The sequence below is a fragment of the Rhinatrema bivittatum genome, chromosome 7, assembly GCF_901001135.1.
Source record: "Rhinatrema bivittatum chromosome 7, aRhiBiv1.1, whole genome shotgun sequence".
NCBI lineage: Eukaryota > Metazoa > Chordata > Amphibia > Gymnophiona > Rhinatrematidae > Rhinatrema > Rhinatrema bivittatum.
In genome coordinates this window covers 305,991,182-306,011,975 of record NC_042621.1, presented here as the reverse complement: position 1 = coordinate 306,011,975, position 20,794 = coordinate 305,991,182, and the positions used below count along the sequence as shown (strand labels likewise).

Here is a 20,794-nt window from a genome sequence, read left to right as displayed (position 1 = left end):
GCAGCTGAGCCCGCCACTGGAATAGTTTTTTTTTTTTTGGTCACTGCGGAAACTGCCGCATCCATCTTCAGAAGTCTTAACAGGTCCAAGGTCTCTTCCATCAAAGGGTAAAGATTTGTCATTGCCCTGCTGACCTTAAGGCCCATCTCTGGAAAATCCCATTCCCGGTTCACCAATTTTCGTATCTTTTTAAGCATTGGAAAAGCATTAGGAGGACTCCGCAGTCCATCCAGGATCAAATTCACCACCCTCATTATCTGATTCTTCCTGAGCGACCTTGACCCCAAACTCCTCCAAAACCTGTGAAATAATGGGCCACAGCTCTTCCTTCCTAAACAAGCAGGCAACCCTCTGATCAGCTCCCTCTGCCACCAGCATCTCATCTGGATCAGGGTCATCCTTGTTCACATCCAGATCCGCAGCAATGGTATCACCACTCTAGAAGTATTTACTGGATCTTCTTGCAGATATTCCGAGTTGACCAAGTCCCTTGGATCACCCTCTGTTCCTGCAGCAGGTCCAAGACCCAGGTGCCTGAGCTAGCCATCAGACTCTCCCAACGAGGCCACTCGACCTCTTGGGAGGACATCATGGCTGCCTCTCCCTGGGCTGCTTCCCCCTTGCTCTCTCTCTTTCTCGCCAGAACAGCCTTATGCAAAAGGACAAAATGCATAGGGATCTCCTCCAGATCATTAGAGACATCACAGTGCCCGCTCCAATCCAACTCTCCTCACCTGCTAGGGACTACCAGCTGTACACAGCCCCATGGTAGAAAGAGAAGGTGGAGAATCCCTGGGCTCCCTGAAAGCTGAAGGCTTCTATCTGCGAACTTCCGATGCCATGGCAGCACCTTCCAATCCCCCCCGGGACCTCTGCCGCAGGCCCTGAAGACTTGGTGACACTCTTGTTGGTGGCCGCTGCAGCAGAGTCTCCCTCTCCCCACTTGAGGAACAGTCAAAGCATAGGGAAACCTCACTCAGTCGCCTGGACCACAAACCACAAGCCCTGCAAGACTGCCATACGCTGCTTCGGCGCTATTGACCACAAGGAGAAAAGCTGCAGTGCTATGGTAAAATAAGTCCACTAAGGTGCACAATCACAGGTCACGCACATGGTCTGCACTCCGAGCCACGTGGCTGCAAGGGCCAATGAGCGCGCAAAAAAATAGAGCTTCAGACACCTTCCTGTAAGCACCCCGGATCCCTTGGTGGCAAAACATAAGAACATGCCATACTGGGTCAGACCAAGGGTCCATCAAGCCCAGCATCCTGTTTCCAACAGTGGCCAATCCAGGCCAGAGAACCTGGCAAGTACCCAAAAACTAAGTCTATTCCATGTTACCATTGCTAATGGCAGTGGCTATTCTCTAAGTGAACTTAATAGCAGGTAATGGACTTCTCCTCCAAGAACTTATCCAATCCTTTTTTAAACCCAGCTACACTAACTGCACTAACCACATCCTCTGGCAACAAATTCCAGAGTTTAATTGTGCGTTGAATGAAAAAGAACTTTCTCCAATTAGTTTTAAATGTGCCCCATGCTAAATTCATGGAATGCCCCCTAGTCTTTCTACTATCCGAAAGAGTAAATAACCGATTCACATCTACCCGTTCTAGACCTCTCATGATCTTAAACACCTCTATCATATCCCCCCTCAGCCGTCTCTTCTCCAAGCTGAAAAGTCCTAACCTCTTCAGCCTTTCCTCATAGGGGAGCTGTTCCATTCCCCTTATCATTTTGGTAGCCCTTCTCTTTACCTTCTCCATCGCAATTATATCTTTTTTGAGATGCGGCGACCAGAATTGTACACAGTATTCAAGGTGCGGTCTCACCATGGAGCGATACAGAGGCATTATGACATTTTCCGTTTTATTCACCATTCCCTTTCTAATAATTCCCCCCCCCTCCCCCCCGAGCTCTGCCCTGCCTCCAAGCCTGATGGATCCAAAATGGCCGAGGCAGGACTAATTCTAAAATTTTGCATGGACTTCTCTGCAGCCCATAATCGCATGCTAGACGCTTCCTGGCCTGCCCGCGGTTGTTCTGACGGCCCCTCTCCCCCGGGAAGGCATTGGGAGAGCCTTGCTGCCGGCTCCCCACAGGCAGAGCACTGCGATTCGCGCGGCATGTTGGCCCGGTAAGAACCCTGACTGAAAATAAATTATCACCTCCGGAGACCCAGGAGAGCAGAAACCTTCCTCACAGGTTTTTGGTTTTTATATGCTCCTAATCAACCAGGATTAACTGCCCTGGGTCCGAGCCCAGCCTGAAACTGCTCCTTCCAGAGGAATGTCGCGTGTCTGGGAACAAGGGGGGAGGGACCGGCCCACCGGTAAATCCCCCACTCACCGGGTGACAGACGACTCTGGGCAAATTAGGCTTTGGGGAAAAAGACCAGCCATGCTTACCACCAAGGGGGAACTAGTTGTCCCCCTTGGGAGGACTTGCACTCTGTTGTTTTTTGTTTGTTTTTTTTTAATAGGATCAGGACCGCAGGTTATGTGACCCTCATCTGCTAGAGTTAGAGAAAATACTGAAGGGATCGCAGGTGGCACACCGGTTAAGAGGAGTGCTTTTCAGTTTGTTTCTCTGACTCCATCTGCTGGAAGGGAGGCATAACCTCAGCGATCTGGACTGATCCGGGTACGTACAGGGAACTGAAGTTAGACTGTATTTTTAAATAGTCAGTCAGTGAGGCAGCTAATACGCAGTAGTTAGTGTGTTTATTTTTAATAGTTTTTAAGGCAGCTAATAAGCAGAAGTTAGAGTGTTTGTATATTTAAAAACAAAACAAAACGGTACCTCTCCCCTCTCACTCCATTCGGCGCCGACAGCTTCCGCCCACCACAAGCGCCCCCAACGACGTGCTGCCCAGACAGAAGCTCCTGTTTCTTCTTCTTTTTTTTTTTTTAATTAACTGAACCGTGCCAAGTAAGAAACAGAAAATACTTCCCTGAAAGATGGGTAGCAGCGTGAAGGAGGAGACCTCGGAGGCAACGAGGCAGCCAGTCCCCTGGCTATTAGGGCCTCTGGGAGCAGCGGGCTGAAGCTAGACAGAGAACTGCCAACCCCCCTCTTGCTCAGCTCCACAAAGGTACCTATCACCTCAGGGTGCACCGCTATCTTTCAAATTCTGTCTTTTTTTTTTTTTTTTTTTTTTTTTTAAAGTCCAGCCTGCAGGTCTGCACCTCTACCATCTGCTGGAGACAGAGAAATACTGAGGGACTGCAGGTGGCCCATCTGTTATGTATCAGTGCCTGAAAAGTTGTTATTCTCTGCCGGTAGGAATCAAACCCCACTTGTCTGGACTGATCTGGGTATGAACAGGAAATGTAATTTTCTTTATAGGCCACTATACGGCAGTGCACAATGCATGATGCTTGTTTACCATCTGCTGCAGACAGAATACTGGCAGGCTGGTGTCAACACAGAGATGTATAAAAATGTGAGTCTTATCTGTGCTGGCCGCCGAGCATAACCCGCTGGTCTGACTGGATGAAGAGGAAATCAGAATCAATAATACAGGCCTTTAACGATTTTGGATCTCTCTCGTTCAAAGGACAGGGGCATACCCTGGCCAGTTTTAAAGGCTAGCCTGCTTTTCTGACTCCACATCTGGAGACTGCAAACCAGAATCTCCTAACCACCTAATAGACAGAGGGATGCAGCATCACTAATAAGGATCTCTAGCAAGGCTGTACCCAACAGAAGGAAGTCCCTCCACGGTCAGACACAGCATCCTGAATCCTGGACATTCACCTTCTTTTCGGCTGTGGACTCTGGCTTCTGCAGCCCATTGACAGCCGGCGGGTCAGGAGGCACCGCAGGAGCAGGTGTGATGCCTGTCTGGTTGGACAGTATGTCAAAGAGAATCAAGGAACCTAGAAAAGGCAGAAGCCAGGAGACATGAGACAGATCCACATGCGTCAGCACAGCAGCTTTAATTCAGATCACATGCTCAAGCATCCAGGTGCTCAAGCACAGGGCCTTTCAAGGGGAAAGAGTGAGCTGTTTGGGGTTAGCTGTTATGGTCAGTGCTCTACTAAGCATGGTTGTGTCTGCACTGAGGATTACATTGTTTTGTCATATATATATTGCTTCAAGCACTAGGCAGCAATGAAGCACGAAACAAGAATAAACACGTCGCTATCCCTTTCTGGAAGTTTGGCAGCGCGTTACCCAGGCTGTGGCCGGCGACAGACACGCCTCCTCGGAAGTCCGGATTTCGGCTCCTGAAGAGTGCGTACAGCCGGTTCATTTCAAGGCAGACTTTCTCCACGATGGTCTGGCAATACGTGGGGCTATTGTAGAACAGAATGTCCAGCAGAGTCTCGTTGGTGAAATGCCGAAGGCGCCCAATGCTTGGCAGAGAGATTTTCTTAATATTCCTGTCCATGAAAAAAGGGAAAACACACGTTTACAGCTAGAGAGAAAAGCGGCCCAGAGGCTCCCACCTGCTTCACTGCTACAGTGGCTTTGGGTTTTATTTTCTGGGGAGTCCTCCACAGATCTACATCAGAAGCAGATCGTGATTTCCTTGTGTGTCCTTCTCTAAGTAGCTGCAGACACCCATTGGCCTTTTTAGTCTCTCTCAATACTCCAGCCAATAGGTGAGAAAAGGGCAATCACAGCATCCCGGCAGCTGCTGCTTGCCGCCTTGACATCTCCTCAACCCTTGGAGAACTCTGCTGGCTCTTTAAGAATTCAATGCATAGCATCATTATCATTATCTGACAACAGCAGAACAGTATCCCCGTGACCTCGCCATATCAATGCATACTGACCTGTCCACACCAGTGGCATCTCCGTGCAGGGAACTGTGCCAATGCACAGGCAGAAACTCCACGCGGCTGACTCTGCGCTCCTCCAGAGACTTCTTAAAGTGAGTCTGAAGTAACTTCAGCGAGACTGTCCTAAAGTCATCCACTTCAATAAACCAAAAGAGAGACCGTCCGTAATAGCACCGTAAGCAATGCACAGCATGTGCGAGGGAATCTCAACGAGAGGGGAGGTCACGTGGACAGGGAGCAGGGGGTCTACAGAAGCTGTCAGATGCAATAGTGGAGGGGCAGAACCGGAGGTGCAAATAATGCAGAAACATTACTTACCACACTCCACAATGCTTCTGAAACGCAGGTCACACACAGGACCAATGCCATGAACCATGAAGACTAAATGATCCACCAGCGGCATCTCACCTGCCAAATATTAAGAACAAAGTGATCAGACATCAGTGTTACCCGAGAGCCTCCAACACACAGAAACGTGGGGTACAATGCTGAGTCACATACATCACCGCGCCCTATGAACTTCCAACACAGCTTCTAATATCCTGACACGCTGAGTCATATTCATTCTCTTACGGCTTCTGATATTCTGTCATATGCACAGAGATGGGAGGAGATACCCAGTCCCAGGACGGCACACTCTCTATAATTATCTGCTGGGCTCAGGGATCTCACGTTGCTTCTTGACACGAGCTGGACCCCCTCACATACCATCAGGAATCTCATCGTGCTCCTCCTCAATGCCACGCTTCACCACTCGGGGCCGGGTCTGCCCATCCGGGGTAGTACCCCACTCGTCTGGGACTGCGGATGGCTGGAACTGCACGATCACCTGTAAATCAAACACACAGAGGTAGAGGTGACACAGCTGCTCACCGGTTTGTGTTCGTTGTCCCTTCCTCTAACCTGAAGACGCAGATATCGACATGGTATAAGTATTTCCTCCAACTCGTAAAACATTAAAGACAAAGTAACTTATTGATCAGTGCGTATCCAGCTGTTTCTGAAATAGTGGCTGCCTTATTTGCAAGGCATCCCCAGGAGCCGTACCCCGGACACTGCAGTGTGCATCCGGAGTCCAGGCAGGGAGTGTCACACTGGAAACTCAAGTGAGCACATTACCTTGGGGTTATGCATGACGATGGTTTCTCCACTTGGGAACTCAAGTCGTCTATGCCACTGGTTGCTGGTTATAGCCTTCTTATACTCAGCCTGAACAGAGGAAAAAAAACAATATCCAATATTTAAATAATGTAAAAATACCCAACAGTGAATTACAGCTCCACCCTCTCACCTCCCAGAGCTGCTCCCACACTGTTCCCCATATATGTGTGTGTGTGTCACCGCTCCATCCCTGACCTCCTGAAGCTTTTTTCATTTTAAATGCTGCACTTTTTAATAGGCAGCTTGAATGCAAACTTGTAAACGCATGTTCATGAGCTCAACAAAATCCCAGCGATCTCTGGATATCATTAGACATCTCTTCTGCTCCCAGGGGCAGCATCTCCAGATGGGTTCATTTTGTGCACACCTCGACAAGAATGAACCTCACTCAGAAACCAGGGGGATGTTAGGGACGGATCTCAGTCTCAAATAACTTCTAGTTCTGGTCTTAATGCTTCATACATTGTGCCAAGAGAGCTTCCCTCTGGAGTGCACAGGATGCAGTCTGTACAGGCCACATATCAAGATGTTTTTAATTCAAGCCAGAGGCACTCAATACAACTGGGAGTAATTCTGCTGCTTTCTGCTAAGTTCTCTTGCTCTCCCATTGCTTCTCTTGGTGCTTGGATCTTCTCTCTCGCCGGACACCGTACAGAGCAGTCACTTGGTACTGACACTAGCAGAAATGCTGTTCTTGTGTGTTTTTTTCATTATCACGGGCTACTTTTTATCTGCTGGATTGAAAATGTCCCAGGTAATACAAACTTCATTCTCTACAGTTCTCTCCGACAGATGTTCTCAATGTTGGAGTGTTTGCAGTAGATAAGCCGTGCCACCTTGTTGTGTCTCCATATACAAGCCATCTGACATCAGCAGGTCACATCCCTTGATGAGATTTGTAACTGTTAATGGCCAAACTCGCTTAAGGTGCATCTACACGGACACAAGGATACCACACCAAAATTTGTAGAACAAATATCAATTTTTTATTGCCTATCAGTAGGCAATACAGGTACCCTTGGAAGGTACAGAGTCGCAGCAGTTCTCTGGCGAAATGCTCAGGAGAAGCACTACTCTCTGTCTCAGTTTGTCCATTAGCTATCTCTTCTTTTATAGCTGAAACAATCAATCAGAAGTGAATAAGTCCCTGAATTGCATGAACCTATGCGAGTATCAGGTACACAGTTTCTCATGTCAAAGAGAGGATAAATTAGACCTATGTTACCCTGATCCCCTGCCCAAATTTTCCCAAATTAGGGCCTACTTGCCTAGTGGTCATATCAATCTTCTGTTAGTCGTTTATCCTGTCATTTTTTCACCCTCAGGGAGATCTCCAAGACCTAAGCTGTTTTCACAGGTACTACTGTAGTTGAAATATTAGCCTGTGAGATTCTGACCTTTTCCTTCTGCTCATTGTGACCCTTTGACCCTCCATCACAAGTGCGCCGGCTGCTGTCCAGATGTCTCCTGTAATTTCTCTAGGTAGGTCCAATAGGGCATTTAGGGTTCACATAGCCAGAACTGCAAGCAGGCCAAGGCAGCAGAGGGTTCTGGGACAATCACATTCTCCATGTTGGTCTCAGACTCAGGCACAAGAATCTGCATTTGTCCAATCTGCTGTATTTTTTTCTGTGATGGCTGTGAACCGTCCATAGTCCACCGTCCTGTGATGAAATGATCAATCTCACATTTTAGATTAAGTTCACCTCTCATACGCCTTTGTCAGATTTTGATCTACCTGGAGTTCCTGAAGTAACGCTCTCTCTATTTCCCACTGCACTGGTGCTTTTGCCAATTATTTTTCCTGGTTTGCTGGTCTGGCTCTTTAAAGAGTTTTTTCACTTGTTTTGCAAATTCTATTGTTTCTAAGGCACCTGAACGTAAACCACTTTGAAGTGCCTGAGTATCCATGGAAGGCAGAATATAAATTTGAAAACCCAAGCTTGCTGGTGGATTCTCACTCATTCCTTCTACTTGTCGGAATACTTGTCCAAGGTTAAAGATGGAGATCGATTCTGGCCATTCACTTCTGTACTTCAGCACTGAGTATCTGGGTCTGTTGAGGTTGTTAAATATGCCTGGAAGTCTATGACGGTAGCCCTGTGTCTGTAAATAGTGGAGTGCCCCGGGATCAGTACTGGAATATTTATAAATGATCAGGAAAGGGGAACAATGAGTGAGGTGACCAAATGTGCAGATGACAAGCATATTGCAAGAATTTGCAGGGGAACCTTATGAAACTGGGAGACCTGGCTTCCAAATAGCAGATGAAATTTAATGTGGACAAGTGCAAAGTGATGCACATAGGGAAAAATAATATAAAATGTAGTTATACAATGTTAGGTTCCATGCTAGGGATCACCACTCAGGAATACATAGAAATCCTTGGCTCAGTGTACAGCAGCGGTCAAAAAACCAACTAGTTTAAGGAATTACTAGGAAGAGAATGGTGAATAAAACAGAGAATGTCATAATGTCTCTATCAGTCCATGGTGAGACTACACCTTCAGTACCGTGTGCAATTCTGGTCACTGCTTCTCAAAAAAGATATAATTGCGATGGAGAAGGTACAGAGAAGGGCGACCAAAATGATAAGGGGCATAGAACGGCTCGCCAATGAGGAAAGGCTAAAGAGGTTAGAGCTGTTTAGCTTGGAGAGCAGATATACCAGACGTCCTATAAACCTTGAGAGTGAGCAAGTAAATGCAAATCTGTTTATTTTCTCAAAAAAGTACAAAGATTAGGGGACACATTTTAAAACAAATCAGAGAAAATACTTCACTCAATGTACAATTAAGCCCTGGAACTCATTGCTGAAGGACATGGTAAAGGCAGGTAAAGTAGCTGGATTTAAAAAAAAGGTTTGGACAAGATCTTGAAGGAAAAGTCCATAAATTGTTCCTGTTTGTACCCCGGACCAGCCCAGACAAGTCAGTTTATGCATCCCCCACGCACAGATGGAGGCAGAGAGTAAAAACCTTTCAGGCACTGCTTGATAACCGAGTGCGCCACTGCAGTCCCTCAGTATTTCTCTGTCTCCAGCAGATGGCAGAGGTGCAAGCCTGCAGTCTGTACTTTAGTTTAAAAGAAAGAAATAAAAATAGATAGGAAAAGAAGAGAAAGAGATCAGAAGTGGTAAAGACTGGTGCTCCTCGAGGTGTTGAGTTCCTTCGTGGGCCATCCCTTGGGTTGAGTGGGGGGGATTGGTAATCCCTAGCCAGGCTCGACCCTTGATTTCCAGGGGGCCTGGTTCCCTCACTCCCCTCCCCCGAGGCCTTCTCACCTGCCCATGGACTGGACCAGCCGGGGGCACCCAGAAGCAGGAAAGTATATTTTCCTTTTTCTCTCTGGGTTGCTAGGTGGCTGTCATTTAAAAAAAAAAAAAAAAGTGTTAGTGCAGGCCTTCTTTTGGCTGCGTCAATGGTCGGCTGTGCGTGGCGGTTAGCTCATCGGTGATGAGAAGGGACGAACACGGCTCGGTTATAGCACCCGGGATCGGGACAGTGCCAGCAGCAGCGGCTCAGGGTTTTCATTGTTGGGTCAGTGGTGTGGCAATTGGGCCTCATTATGCACTGGTTGTGCAAGGGGCCTCGGCAGAAGGCTCAGCAAGGCCCCGTTCAGGAGGACCCAGGGTTGGGGGTGGATCAAAGAAACTGGCGGCCTGGTTGCCTCCACGTGCAATGGATAGGGACTTCAGAGACTCCCCTCCCCCCACCTTCTCCAATACAGCACGGGCCTGGAGAGGATAGAGAAGCTGCAGGGGAGCCAGGAGAGGACCCAGTGGGTCTGATGGCATTTCTGCAGATTTTGTGTTGCTTTTGCATGAGGCCTATCTTGCTAAGAAACAGCAGCGAGTAAGCAGTCAGCCCAGAAGTCCCAGTGCTCGGCTTCGAGCTGAGGTGTAGCCCAGTTGGGGGGGGGGTAAAATGACTCCTCGGAAGGTTTGGAGGGAGATGTTCCACAGAAGGATCCGCGAGATGACCCGGGTGCTGATCCTGCAAGTGCTCTGATGGGCAGTGACCCTTTTGCGGAAGAGGTTCCTCTCGCAGAAGGGGATGACCCAAGGGTGGTGAGATTGTTCCACAAGGAGGAGGAGGAGTTGTGACCTCTCCTTCCCCAGGTGCTGGAAGAGCTGGGGGATCAAGGTCACGCAGGAGGATTCGGACAATGAGGGTGTGAACCCGGTATTGGATGGGCTGTGTGGACCGTCAAAGGTTTTCCCTTTGCCAAAGAAGGTGAAGAAGCCGACTGTCTGGGAATGGGATTTCCCCGAGGCAGGTCTGAAGATGGCCGGGGCTATGGCCAGCTTGTATTCCTTGCCAGAGGACCCTTTGGTGGTTTGGAAGCTTCCAAAAGGTAGATGCAGCAGTGTCTGCGGTAACCAAGACGACAACCATTCCCGTGGCAGGTTTGGCAGCGCTAAAAAAATGTTCAGGACCGGAAACTAGAGGCTATTTGAGGTCTCTGCTTTGAGCCTTCGAACTGCGGTCTGTGCTAGTCTAATGCCGAGAGCTTGTTTGTGCTGGGTTAGGAAGGAGCAGGAGAAGACATCGGGGGCCTCTGCTGATTCCAAGCAGGAGGCTCGGTTGGAGGTAGGGGGTGGCCTAAGTGCTGGATTCCCTGTACGATATGGTTCGGACATCCGCCAGAAATATGGTGTCTGCAGGTGCCGCCCAGAGACTCCTGTGGTTGCGTAACTGGGCAGCTTTGTAATCTCCCCTTCAAAGGAAAGCTGTTGTTCAGGGAAGATTTTAAAAAGTTATTAAAAAGATTTTAAAAAGATATTAAAAAGTTGTTAAATAAATAAATAAATAAAGATTTGGAGAAGGTGATGAAGCATTTGACAGCATCAAAAGGGAATGGGTTGCTCGATGATAAGAAAGTTGGCAAGAAGACCTTTCCGTCACACTCTCGCTTTCGGGAAATGAGGGTTCGCTCCAATGGGAGTTCTTCCAGATCCACACGGAAACAGGGTTCAGGAAGGCAGCAGTCCTTTCGAGGGACACATAGACCGGCCAGTCCACCCCTCCCTGGAAGCTGTCTGAGAAAGATTATCCCCCCCCTCCCTTTTTTTTTTTTTTTTTTTTTAAACGAGGAGTGGACCAAAAATCACTTCCAATCAGTGGGTTCTGGAAGTGATAAGGGACGGTTACACCTTAGGTTTCCTTGATGGGGCACGAAAATGCTATGTGGTGTTCCATTGCACTTCGCCCGACAAGCGGGTGGCTACTAAGACTGGAGCACCTGGAAGCCATAGTCCCGGTTCCCCTAGGAGAGGCAAGATTGAAAAAGATATTCAGTTTACTTCGTGGTTCCCAAGGAGGGGGGTGTTCCTTTCGGCCCATTCTAGATCTGCAGAGGATCCATGTGTCCTTGAGGGTGCTGTGCTTTTATTTGGAGAAGCTGTGGATGATGATTGCAGCAGTGTGCAAGGGGGAGTTTCTCGCCTCCTTGGATCTAATGGAAGTGTACCTGTACGTTCTCATCCAAGCAGATCAAAAGGTTTCTGTGCATCACGGTGCTGGGAGAGCATTTTCAGTTTCAAGCGCTTCTCTTTGGACTGAAAACCGCACTAAGAACTTTCACGAAAGCTATAGTGGTGATGGTGGCGGCGGCAGCAGCCCTCAGAAGGGAAGGGATTCTAGTACATCCGTACCTGGACGATTGGCTCATTCGGGCGAAGTCAGAAATGGAGTGTCCCTATCCCATCCGACGAGTAATGGAACACCTAAGGTTCCTAGGTTGGGTGATAAACCTGGCAAAGAACTACCTAGAGCCATCTCGGTCGTTGGAATATCTTGGGGCTCGATTTGATACCCAGTTAGGCAAGTTGTTCCTTACCCCAGAGAGGGTGGTCAAGTTGCAGGCTTAAGTTGTTCGGCTGCTGAATCTGAGAGCTCCCAAAGTTTGGGATTATTTACAAGTTCTAGGCTCCATAGCATCTACTCGTGAGTTAGTGCCATGGGCCTTTGCTCACAAGTGACCTCTCCAGAAGGCGCTTTTGTCCCGTTGGAATCCACTGTAGGAGGAGTTTCAGCTACAGTTGCCACTTCAGGGGAAACCCAGATCCAGTCTCTCATGGTGGCTATCGAGTCCCAATTTGGAAAAAGGAGTGGATCTGGAGGTTCCGGACAGGGTGGTTGTGACCACAGATGCCAGCCTCAGTGGTTGGGGAGCAGTATGTCAGGGACTGTCGGCTCAAGGTCAGTGATCGCTGGTAGAGGAATCCTGGTCGATCAACCATCTGGAAATGAGAGTGGTTTGCACGGCGTTTCTAGTCTTCTCTTCCACGGAAGGGAAGACAAGTGTGTTCTCGGACAATGCAAAGACAGTGGCCTACATCAATCATCAGGGTGGAACAAAGTCGTTTAGTGGCTCAAGAGCTCTTTGTCTGGGCAGAAAGACATCTAGCAGACTTGCAGCTTCTCAAGTGGCAGAAGTGAACAATGTAGAGGGGCTTGGGTACATCCCACTTGTCTGGACTGATCTGGGGTACGAATAGGAAAGGAAAATTGGTTCAATACCCCAGATCAGTCCAGACTCCCATCCCCTTTTTGTTGCGAAAGACCTTTCCCGCTTCTGGATGCTGCTGGTGATGCAGAATTTGAACAAGATTGTACATATAGTTTAAGCAATTTTGGGATTGGAATTTTCTCATTATCCTAAGTCGAGAGTTCAGTTTTGTTGGAGATTCTAACTTTAATCCTCAGCTCGATTTAGAGGGAGAAATCCTTGGTGTTTGGGAAGTAGTCATCTTGGTTTGGGTACAGGTCAGTATTGAGGGACTGCAGGTGGCACTCTCGGTTATGTAGCAGTACCTGAAAGGTTTTCATTCTCTGCCTCCATCTGCTGGTAGGGATGCAAAACCCCCCTTGTCTGGACTGATTTGTGGTATTCCGGGAACAAAAATTAGCAGGTAAGAACCAATTTTCCTTTGTTAATCAGGTAGACTTGGGGAAGCCACTTCTCATTTATTCTCTGGATGTGAGCAGAATGGATGCTATCTACTCAGAGAGCCTGCCAGGTATTTGTGACTTGGATTGGCCGCTGTTGGAAACAGGATGCTGGGCTTCATGGACCCTTGGTCTGATCCAGTATGGCGGTTCTTATGTTCTGCTCTGGGGATGTACAATCTCATTACACACTGGTTCTTATAGATTACCTGGTGGCATGGAGGATTTTCTTGCTCTTACAACCAAAGCCATATGAGAGTGCAGGGATTGCAAATTGTTTAAGAACATAAGATCAAGTATAAATTACAACACATGGGTCATCCCCTGAGGAAACCATCGGGTGAAACAGGAGTCTCTTGTTGTTTTTTTTCAGAAGTATAAGGAAATAATTTTTGGTGGGAACTTTGTATAACAGGGTATATGTAGAGAAATTAAGTAAATTTAGCTGTAGGGGAGATTTTGACATAACAGACTAGCATTTGTAAGAAATGTGGTTACATAGTAGGAAAAGTGATGAAGAGTAAATAAAAATGAAATGACTACTGTATCTTAAGATTATAGGGATATGGGCAATAAGTATTATTATTGCTGTATGAGTGGATATGAATTATATAAATGTTTTTAATTATATGTTTGTAATAAAAGAATAAAGATTGTTGAATATAGAAACAGGTATATATTGTATGATTATTCATGTAAGAACATAAGAAATGCCATACTGGGTCAGACAAAGGGTCCATCAAGCCCAGCATCCTGTTTCCAGGATGGCTTGTATCTTACTCTGTGCTCTTAAAGTACTTTCCAAAATCTGTTTTGGTCTCCTGTAGTACTCTTTGCTAGTCTTTTCTCAGAGATTTATGCTCTTTTGTTGCATATTCGTCTAGTCCTAGATATTTATATAAACTTTCCTGCTCAAGTTCCTTTGTATTGCCGTCTTCAATCTGAAAGATGGTTTACAGGAGCCATAAAGTGTCAAGTCATTTACAGTCAGATGGAAATTAGTACCTCAAGGAGTAAGACTTGATAGTTAGAGATTACCCGGTGAGTTTAGTGCCCGATGAGAGTAGTGAAAGGGAATCTCCCTGAAATATCCCTTGTGGGATTTTGATGTTAGGAATGGACATTTTCCCATCTTCATAAAACTCTGAGGGAGTGCAGTCTGCCACATGTTCATGGTGAACTTGATGTACTCAATCAAACCAGGGTTCAACCTGTACCTATCAAGGCAATTTTTTATCCAAGAACATGGAAAGCTTGCAAAAGAGTTTTTATTTATTTATTTTAAATAGTTGATCCACACTTTACTGAGGCTTTCTTTGCCTTACAGATGGCTAGGATGGCTTTATTCAGCACTTTAGCTCCGCAGGCTTTATTTGTAGACATTTGATATTCCATGAGTGGCCCGAAGGTGGATTACAACACAGGTTTTAACAGTTACAGTACATCTGTAAATGACCGTCGACCATCGCTAGCATTGAGGCCTTGTGTACAACTGATCCAGGTAGACAGGTCAGAAAGACTGAGGGACCTCTAAGAGAAGGTGTGGTCAAAGAGCTGTGCCTTAGCTTGCTTTCCTGAAATTAAGGTAACACGACTCGAGGCATGGGATACAGATACCTTGCTCCAGACTTTTGAAGCATAAAAAAACCGAAGGCATGAAATCTCATACAGGATAGTCACGAGGAGAGCAGAGCCATTTGGGAAGATCGGAGGTCTCTAATGGGAATGTAGAGGTTAAAGAAGTTGAGAGAGATATTCAGGGGCTTGTTTATTCACGCACTTGTAGATAAAGCAGAGGCTTTTGACTTGTAACCTGATCGCCGTGGTGTTATTAGAGTCCGATGCGATTGTATATTCTATTTCTGTGAACAGCTGGTAGATTGGCAGGTCATTGGGGACATCACTAGGGTCTCTTTTTGGAAGAAGACGTGTTCTCTGTTATTAGCCACTCTGGTGTTCGTTCTGGCTGGCTGATCAATTGGATTTTGTAGTTTGCCAGGTCTTGGAGAGATGTTCAATGTCTCGCCACAAGGGCCAGGGCTCGTCCAGTTTGGTTGCCAGCTCCTCAGGCCAGTCCATAGTTTTGATGTTTGCCTCTTCCATGTTCTCCTGCATGTTGGGCAGCCATTCTGCTCTATAGGATCCGATTCAGCTTTGGTTGTTGGTGTTTTAGCAGCACTAATGCTCTTCCCCAGTTCCCTTTAGAATTGCTTTGGGTTCTCTCTAAATGTTTTCTTCATAGCTCTGCAGCTTGTGCCCTTCTGCTGCTGTTATTTTCTATTTATTATTGGAGTAGATGAATTTTGATGTTTCAGCTTGCGGTTTTGGATTCTTCTCATGATTTCTGGCATCCTTGATCCTTTGATGTTCTCTCCTATCACTGACACTCTGCATGAAGTGATTTTATTTTTTTCCTCCAAGGAGGAGTTATCTTTCTCCTTTTCTTCTGGCCTTGTGTTCTTGTTGGCTGTACACTCTTATTCATCTATTTTTCACATTTATAAAACCACCCCTCCAAGCAGCACAAAACATGCAAAATAAAGTTATAAAGAGAGAAATAAAAAATACAAAATCAGCCATAAAAACAGAAATGAAAACCCAGCCATTTTCCCGGCACACTGCTGCATCCGATTTGCTTTTGTGCTATTGTGCAGGTTAAGGCAGTGTTAAGTCTTACTGATCACGCTCGTTACGGTGGGTGGCAGAAGTCTCCCTCTCTCGCCTGGACTCCCGCCAGGGGCTCAGTCTCCCAGCTTCTTACACTGCCCTCCCATTGCTCAGGCTGTTTTGCCACCTCGCTCCTTCGGCATCGTCAGCCTTTAGGCCCTTCTGTTTTACAATTTGTCCAATTAAGGATTCTAAAGTTTCCCCCTGCTCCTTTGATATTTTCCTCCATTTCTGGCGTGCTCTCTTTGCAAGTCATATAGATTTACAGAAGGGGGGCCCACGTAACCATTTCCTGCTTCTGTGATGCGTTTCCTGTTGCATGGACAGAGTTACCCTGCCCTAGAGCAGCAGTGTCGTTACCATCATTAGCTAAGGGTGGGCGAATTGCCACCAGCATGAAGTTCTCTCATTGCATCAGTAGTAATGGACGATTTGCTGAGATTCGAGCTAGCTGTTATACAATGAGATAACCGCTAGGCTTGGTGACAAATCTTCTCTACTCCATTATCCTTTCCCCCACGGCCTCTGTCAGTTCTCTTTTGGCGAAGATATACAAAGGGCAAGAGCAACTCCCAAGGCGAAGGCTTATGTGACTGGAGAGTGCCTGATACAGGTAAGTAATTTAGCTTTCTCTGAAGACGAGCAGTGAGACTCCTTATCTTCAGCAAATAAAGGAGAAAAATAAAAGCACAGAGCAGAAATAGTTTTGTTGAGAAAAATCTATTTTTCTTTTGTCTTTTTAAAGTTCTTAACAGAGAAGGCAACCCAAAGTCATAAAACGGGCTCTAGGCTTCTACCCCTCAAAAAGGCCTTGGTAGATGGACAGTCCAGACCTACTGTGCCGACATGCTCAAAGAATAAAGTGGGGTGAATATGCTCTGCTCGGCACCATATCTTGTGTGATATGGAGAAACAATTTCAATAAAAACCAAACAAACGTCTGCAAAGGAAACCCAAAAAAGCACGTTACTTAGGAATGAGAGTTGGCTGCCATAATCCTAGGGCAATCCAAGGCAAGACTAGGCTCCTGCACCCCCCTGAGCCGTGAATTACTGAGCAGTTACTGAGGGGTAAGGAGAGACACGCACCTCGAGCTTTTCACTGAACTCCTCGGTGTAGGGAACAAACCTGCTGTCCGTGTCCCCCTTGTAAAACCAGGTGCACCTCCTGACCTCCGACATCTCCTCCTCCCAGTACACTGCCCTCCTGCAGCGGTCATACAGGTAGACGTCGTAGCGCCCGCCCTCCGTGCCGAGGACCACGCTCTCAGGATCTGGCTGGACTAGGAGCAAACACCAACACAGGACTTGACCAACACAGATCCAATACTGGGCAAGGCTTAGACACGGCTGCGGTACGTTTGCACACGGTAACGCATCAGTATGCACAGAAAAGCTTTCACCTACAATCAAGTTTCTAATGTTTCTCTTTCAAACAAAGATGCGTTTCAGTCTTTAATAAATACATCTGAATTTATTCTCATTATTTATAGTAACATTCCTCTCACTTCCTTTCTGCTCCCCCTCTTATGTATTTTATTTACGATGAGGCAGATATTCAAAAGCTATTTAGATGGATAACTGAAAAGTTATCCGTGTAAATGGCTAACTGTCGATATTAAACGTTGCATGCGGCTAGAATTTAATCGCATAAGTCAGGGGCATTCCGGGAGCGGGCGAGAGGCGGTGGGGAGGAGCAGAGTTAGCCGCGTAAGTTATGTGGATAACTCCAATATTCCAATTACTTATGCGGCTAAGTCTGGTTTTGCCGCAGGTTAGCTGGATTATACTTATCTGGCTAATTTTAAGCTAGCCGGGGATATTCAGCAGTGCATGCATAGCTAAATCAGGCTAAGCTAACTAGCCCCCATATTTATTACCTGATTTAAATAAATGAATGAATAAGAAGCCACCCAAGGCAGTATACCTAATGACATGCATCGCTCATAAAAGCAAGAATATACAAAGAACAAAAAAACATAACAGTAATCGTATCAGCTTGCGCAGTCCCACTCCTCCTAACTTATATCTGCAAAAACAGCCTTGATTTTACTTTACGAAAGGTCAAATAATTATTTCTTAAATTTAACTTCCACTGGAAGAGAATTCCAAACTACCAGGGCAATGACGGAAAAAGCCCTAGCCCACAAACGAAGTTGGAAGGACCTATAAAGCCCCTAACTAGACCATAAAGATGCAGCTTTTTCTTGAGAAAGTCAGGCCCTCTGCCTTTTGACACCCAAAGGTGTAAATTGTGATCGCAGTTTGATTGGTAACCAGTTGGCCCAACTGAAGTCCTATGGGACACCCCCAGAACGAGCCTCGTCACCGTGTGCTGAATGATCTGCAGTCTATGACTCAGGAGTCCAATCTGTAAGTAATTAAAGCCTGAACTCTTGTCCTGAACACCAACGTGCTCAAAAATGGACAGAGTCTCCTTACACTGAACACCAACGGCTCAAAAATGGACAGTCTCTCCTTACACTGAACACCAACGTGCTCAAAAATGGACAGAGTCTCCTTACACTGAACACCAACGTGCTCAAAAATGGACAGAGTCTCTCCTTACACTGAACACCAACGTGCTCAAAAATGGACAGAGTCTCCTAATACTGAACACCAACGTGCTCAAAAATGGACAGAGTCTCTCCTTACACTGAACACTAACGTGCTCAAAAATGGACAGAGTCTCTCCTTACACTGAACACCAACGTGCTCAAAAATGGACAGAGTCTCCTTATACTGAACACCAACGTGCTCAAAAATGGACAGAGTCTCTCCTTACACTGAACACCAACGTGCTCAAAAATGGACAGAGTCTCTCCTTACACTGAACACTAACGTGCTCAAAAATGGACAGAGTCTCCTTATACTGAACACCAACGTGCTCAAAAATGGACAGAGTCTCTCCTTACACTGAACACCAACGTGCTCAAAAATGGACAGAGTCTCCTAATACTGAACACCAACGTGCTCAAAAATGGACAGAGTCTCTCCTTACACTGAACACCAACGTGCTCAAAAATGGACAGAGTCTCCTTATACTGAACACCAACGTGCTCAAAAATGGACAGAGTCTCTCCTTACACTGAACACCAACGTGCTCAAAAATGGACAGAGTCTCTCCTTACACTGAACACTAACGTGCTCAAAAATGGACAGAGTCTCCTTATACTGAACACCAACGTGCTCAAAAATGGACAGAGTCTCTCCTTACACTGAACACCAACGTGCTCAAAAATGGACAGAGTCTCCTAATACTGAACACCAACGTGCTCAAAAATGGACAGAGTCTCTCCTTACACTGAACACCAACGTGCTCAAAAATGGACAGAGTCTCTCCTTACACTGAACACTAACGTGCTCAAAAATGGACAGAGTCTCCTTATACTGAACACCAACGTGCTCAAAAATGGACAGAGTCTCCTTATACTGAACACCAACGTGCTCAAAAATGGACAGAGTCTCTCCTTACACTGAACACCAACGTGCTCAAAAATGGACAGAGTCTCCTTATACTGAACACTAACGTGCTCAAAAATGGACAGTCTCTCCTTACACTGAACACTAACATGCTCAAAAATGGACAGAGTCTCCTTGCTATTTTCATCTTACAGTAAAGGTCCCAAAGGAAAATTGGTTCTTACCTGCTAATTTTCATTTCCTATCACCTGCTTCTGCACTGTGAATACATCCTCCTCTCCCCCTCAGTCTTTTCCTTTCCCTCCAGTCTTATGAACCCTTCAAGTCTTTCCTCTCAGCTCCTCCCATCTGTCCTCTACCCTTCCCCTCTTCTCTATCTCCCTTCCTTCATCCTGTTTCTGCTTTCCTCTATTCCAATTTCTCTACCTCTCTGCCCTCATCTCTGTACTTGGATTTTCAGAAGGTGTTTGACAAAGTCCCTCATGAGAGGCTTCTAAGAAAACTAAAAAGTCATGGGATAGGAGGCGATGTCCTTTCGTGGATTACAAACTGGCTAAAAGACAGGAAACAGAGAGTAGGATTAAATGGACAATTTTCTCAGTGGAAGGGGTGGACAGTGGAGTGCCTCAGGGGTCTGTATTGGGACCCTTACTTTTCAATATATTTATAAATGATCTGGAAAGAAATGCGACAAGTGAGGTAATCAAATTTGCAGATGAGACTGCACCTTGAATACTGTGTACAATTCTGGCCACCGCATCTCAAAAAGGATATAGCTGCACTGAAGAAAGTGCAGAGAAATGTGACCAAAATGATAAGGGGCATGGAACTATGAGGAAAGTCTAAAGAGGTTAGGGCTGTTCAGTTTGGAGAAGAGACGATTGAGGGGGGATAAGATAGAAGTCTACAAAATCATGAAAGGACTTAAACAGGTTAATGTAAATTGTTTATTTACTCTCTCAGATAATAGAAGGACCAGGGAGCACTCCATGAAGTTAGCAAGTAGCACATTTTAAACTAATTGAAGAAAATTCTCTCTCCCTCAGTGTATATTTAAGCTCTGGAATTCATTGCCAGAGGATGTGGTTACAGCAGTTAGTGTAATTGGGTTTTAAAAAAGTCTGGATAAGCTCCTAGAAGATAAATCCATAAACTGCTATTAATAAGCAATAGTAGCCTGTGATCTTTCTAATGTTTGGGTACTTGCCAGGTTCTTGTGGCCTGGTTTTGGCCTCTGTTGGAAACAGGATACTGGGCTTGATGGACCCTTGGTCTGACCCAGTATGGCATATCTTGTGTATGATTGAGAAGGAAGGGAGTGGGAAGGAGGGAGGGAAAGAGGGGAGGGAAAGAGGTTGAATGACTGAGGTGTGAATGAAAGGTGAAAGGGAAGGAAGACGGAGGAAGTGGAAGAAGGGAATGAGAAGGGAAGGTAGAAGGATTTGTGAGTGTGTATGTGAGAAAGAGCGCTTTCCCGCCACCTCCTCTCCACTAATCTAATCTCAGGGTAACTGTAAATCAAAAGTTCATAGGTATGGAGAGAGGGAAATTTGTATCTTTAGTTTTAATTATTGCACGTTTGATACGCCTGTTTTCAAAAGATTTCTGGGACATGTTTAATTTTTTTATCCTTATTCTTTTTAATTATTATATGTTCTATTCTTCACCTGCTTTGAAATATGTTTTTATTAGTCTGGTTTCCTCACTGTTATGATTGCTTTATATTTCTTGATTTTGTTTTATGAGGAATGCTGATATTTCTCTTTTTGTATTACTGCACTGCAAACCAGTCTGCTTTTAG

General features: G+C 46.0%; 1 protein-coding gene across 2 annotated transcripts in view; it reads right to left on the bottom strand.

Annotated features, from left to right (window-relative positions):
• Positions 1-20,794, bottom strand: part of SEC23IP (SEC23 interacting protein) — a 122,219-nt gene that overhangs the window by 74,890 nt on the left and 26,535 nt on the right. For both annotated transcript variants that reach the window (XM_029610526.1, XM_029610527.1), the window contains 7 exons: positions 16,660-16,853; positions 5,910-5,999; positions 5,499-5,619; positions 5,109-5,198; positions 4,785-4,926; positions 4,180-4,388; positions 3,760-3,881 (listed from right to left, as the gene is read on the bottom strand). In XM_029610526.1, coding sequence (XP_029466386.1) covers positions 3,760-3,881; positions 4,180-4,388; positions 4,785-4,926; positions 5,109-5,198; positions 5,499-5,619; positions 5,910-5,999; positions 16,660-16,853 — 968 coding nt within the window. The remainder of the gene's footprint in view (positions 1-3,759; positions 3,882-4,179; positions 4,389-4,784; positions 4,927-5,108; positions 5,199-5,498; positions 5,620-5,909; positions 6,000-16,659; positions 16,854-20,794) is intronic.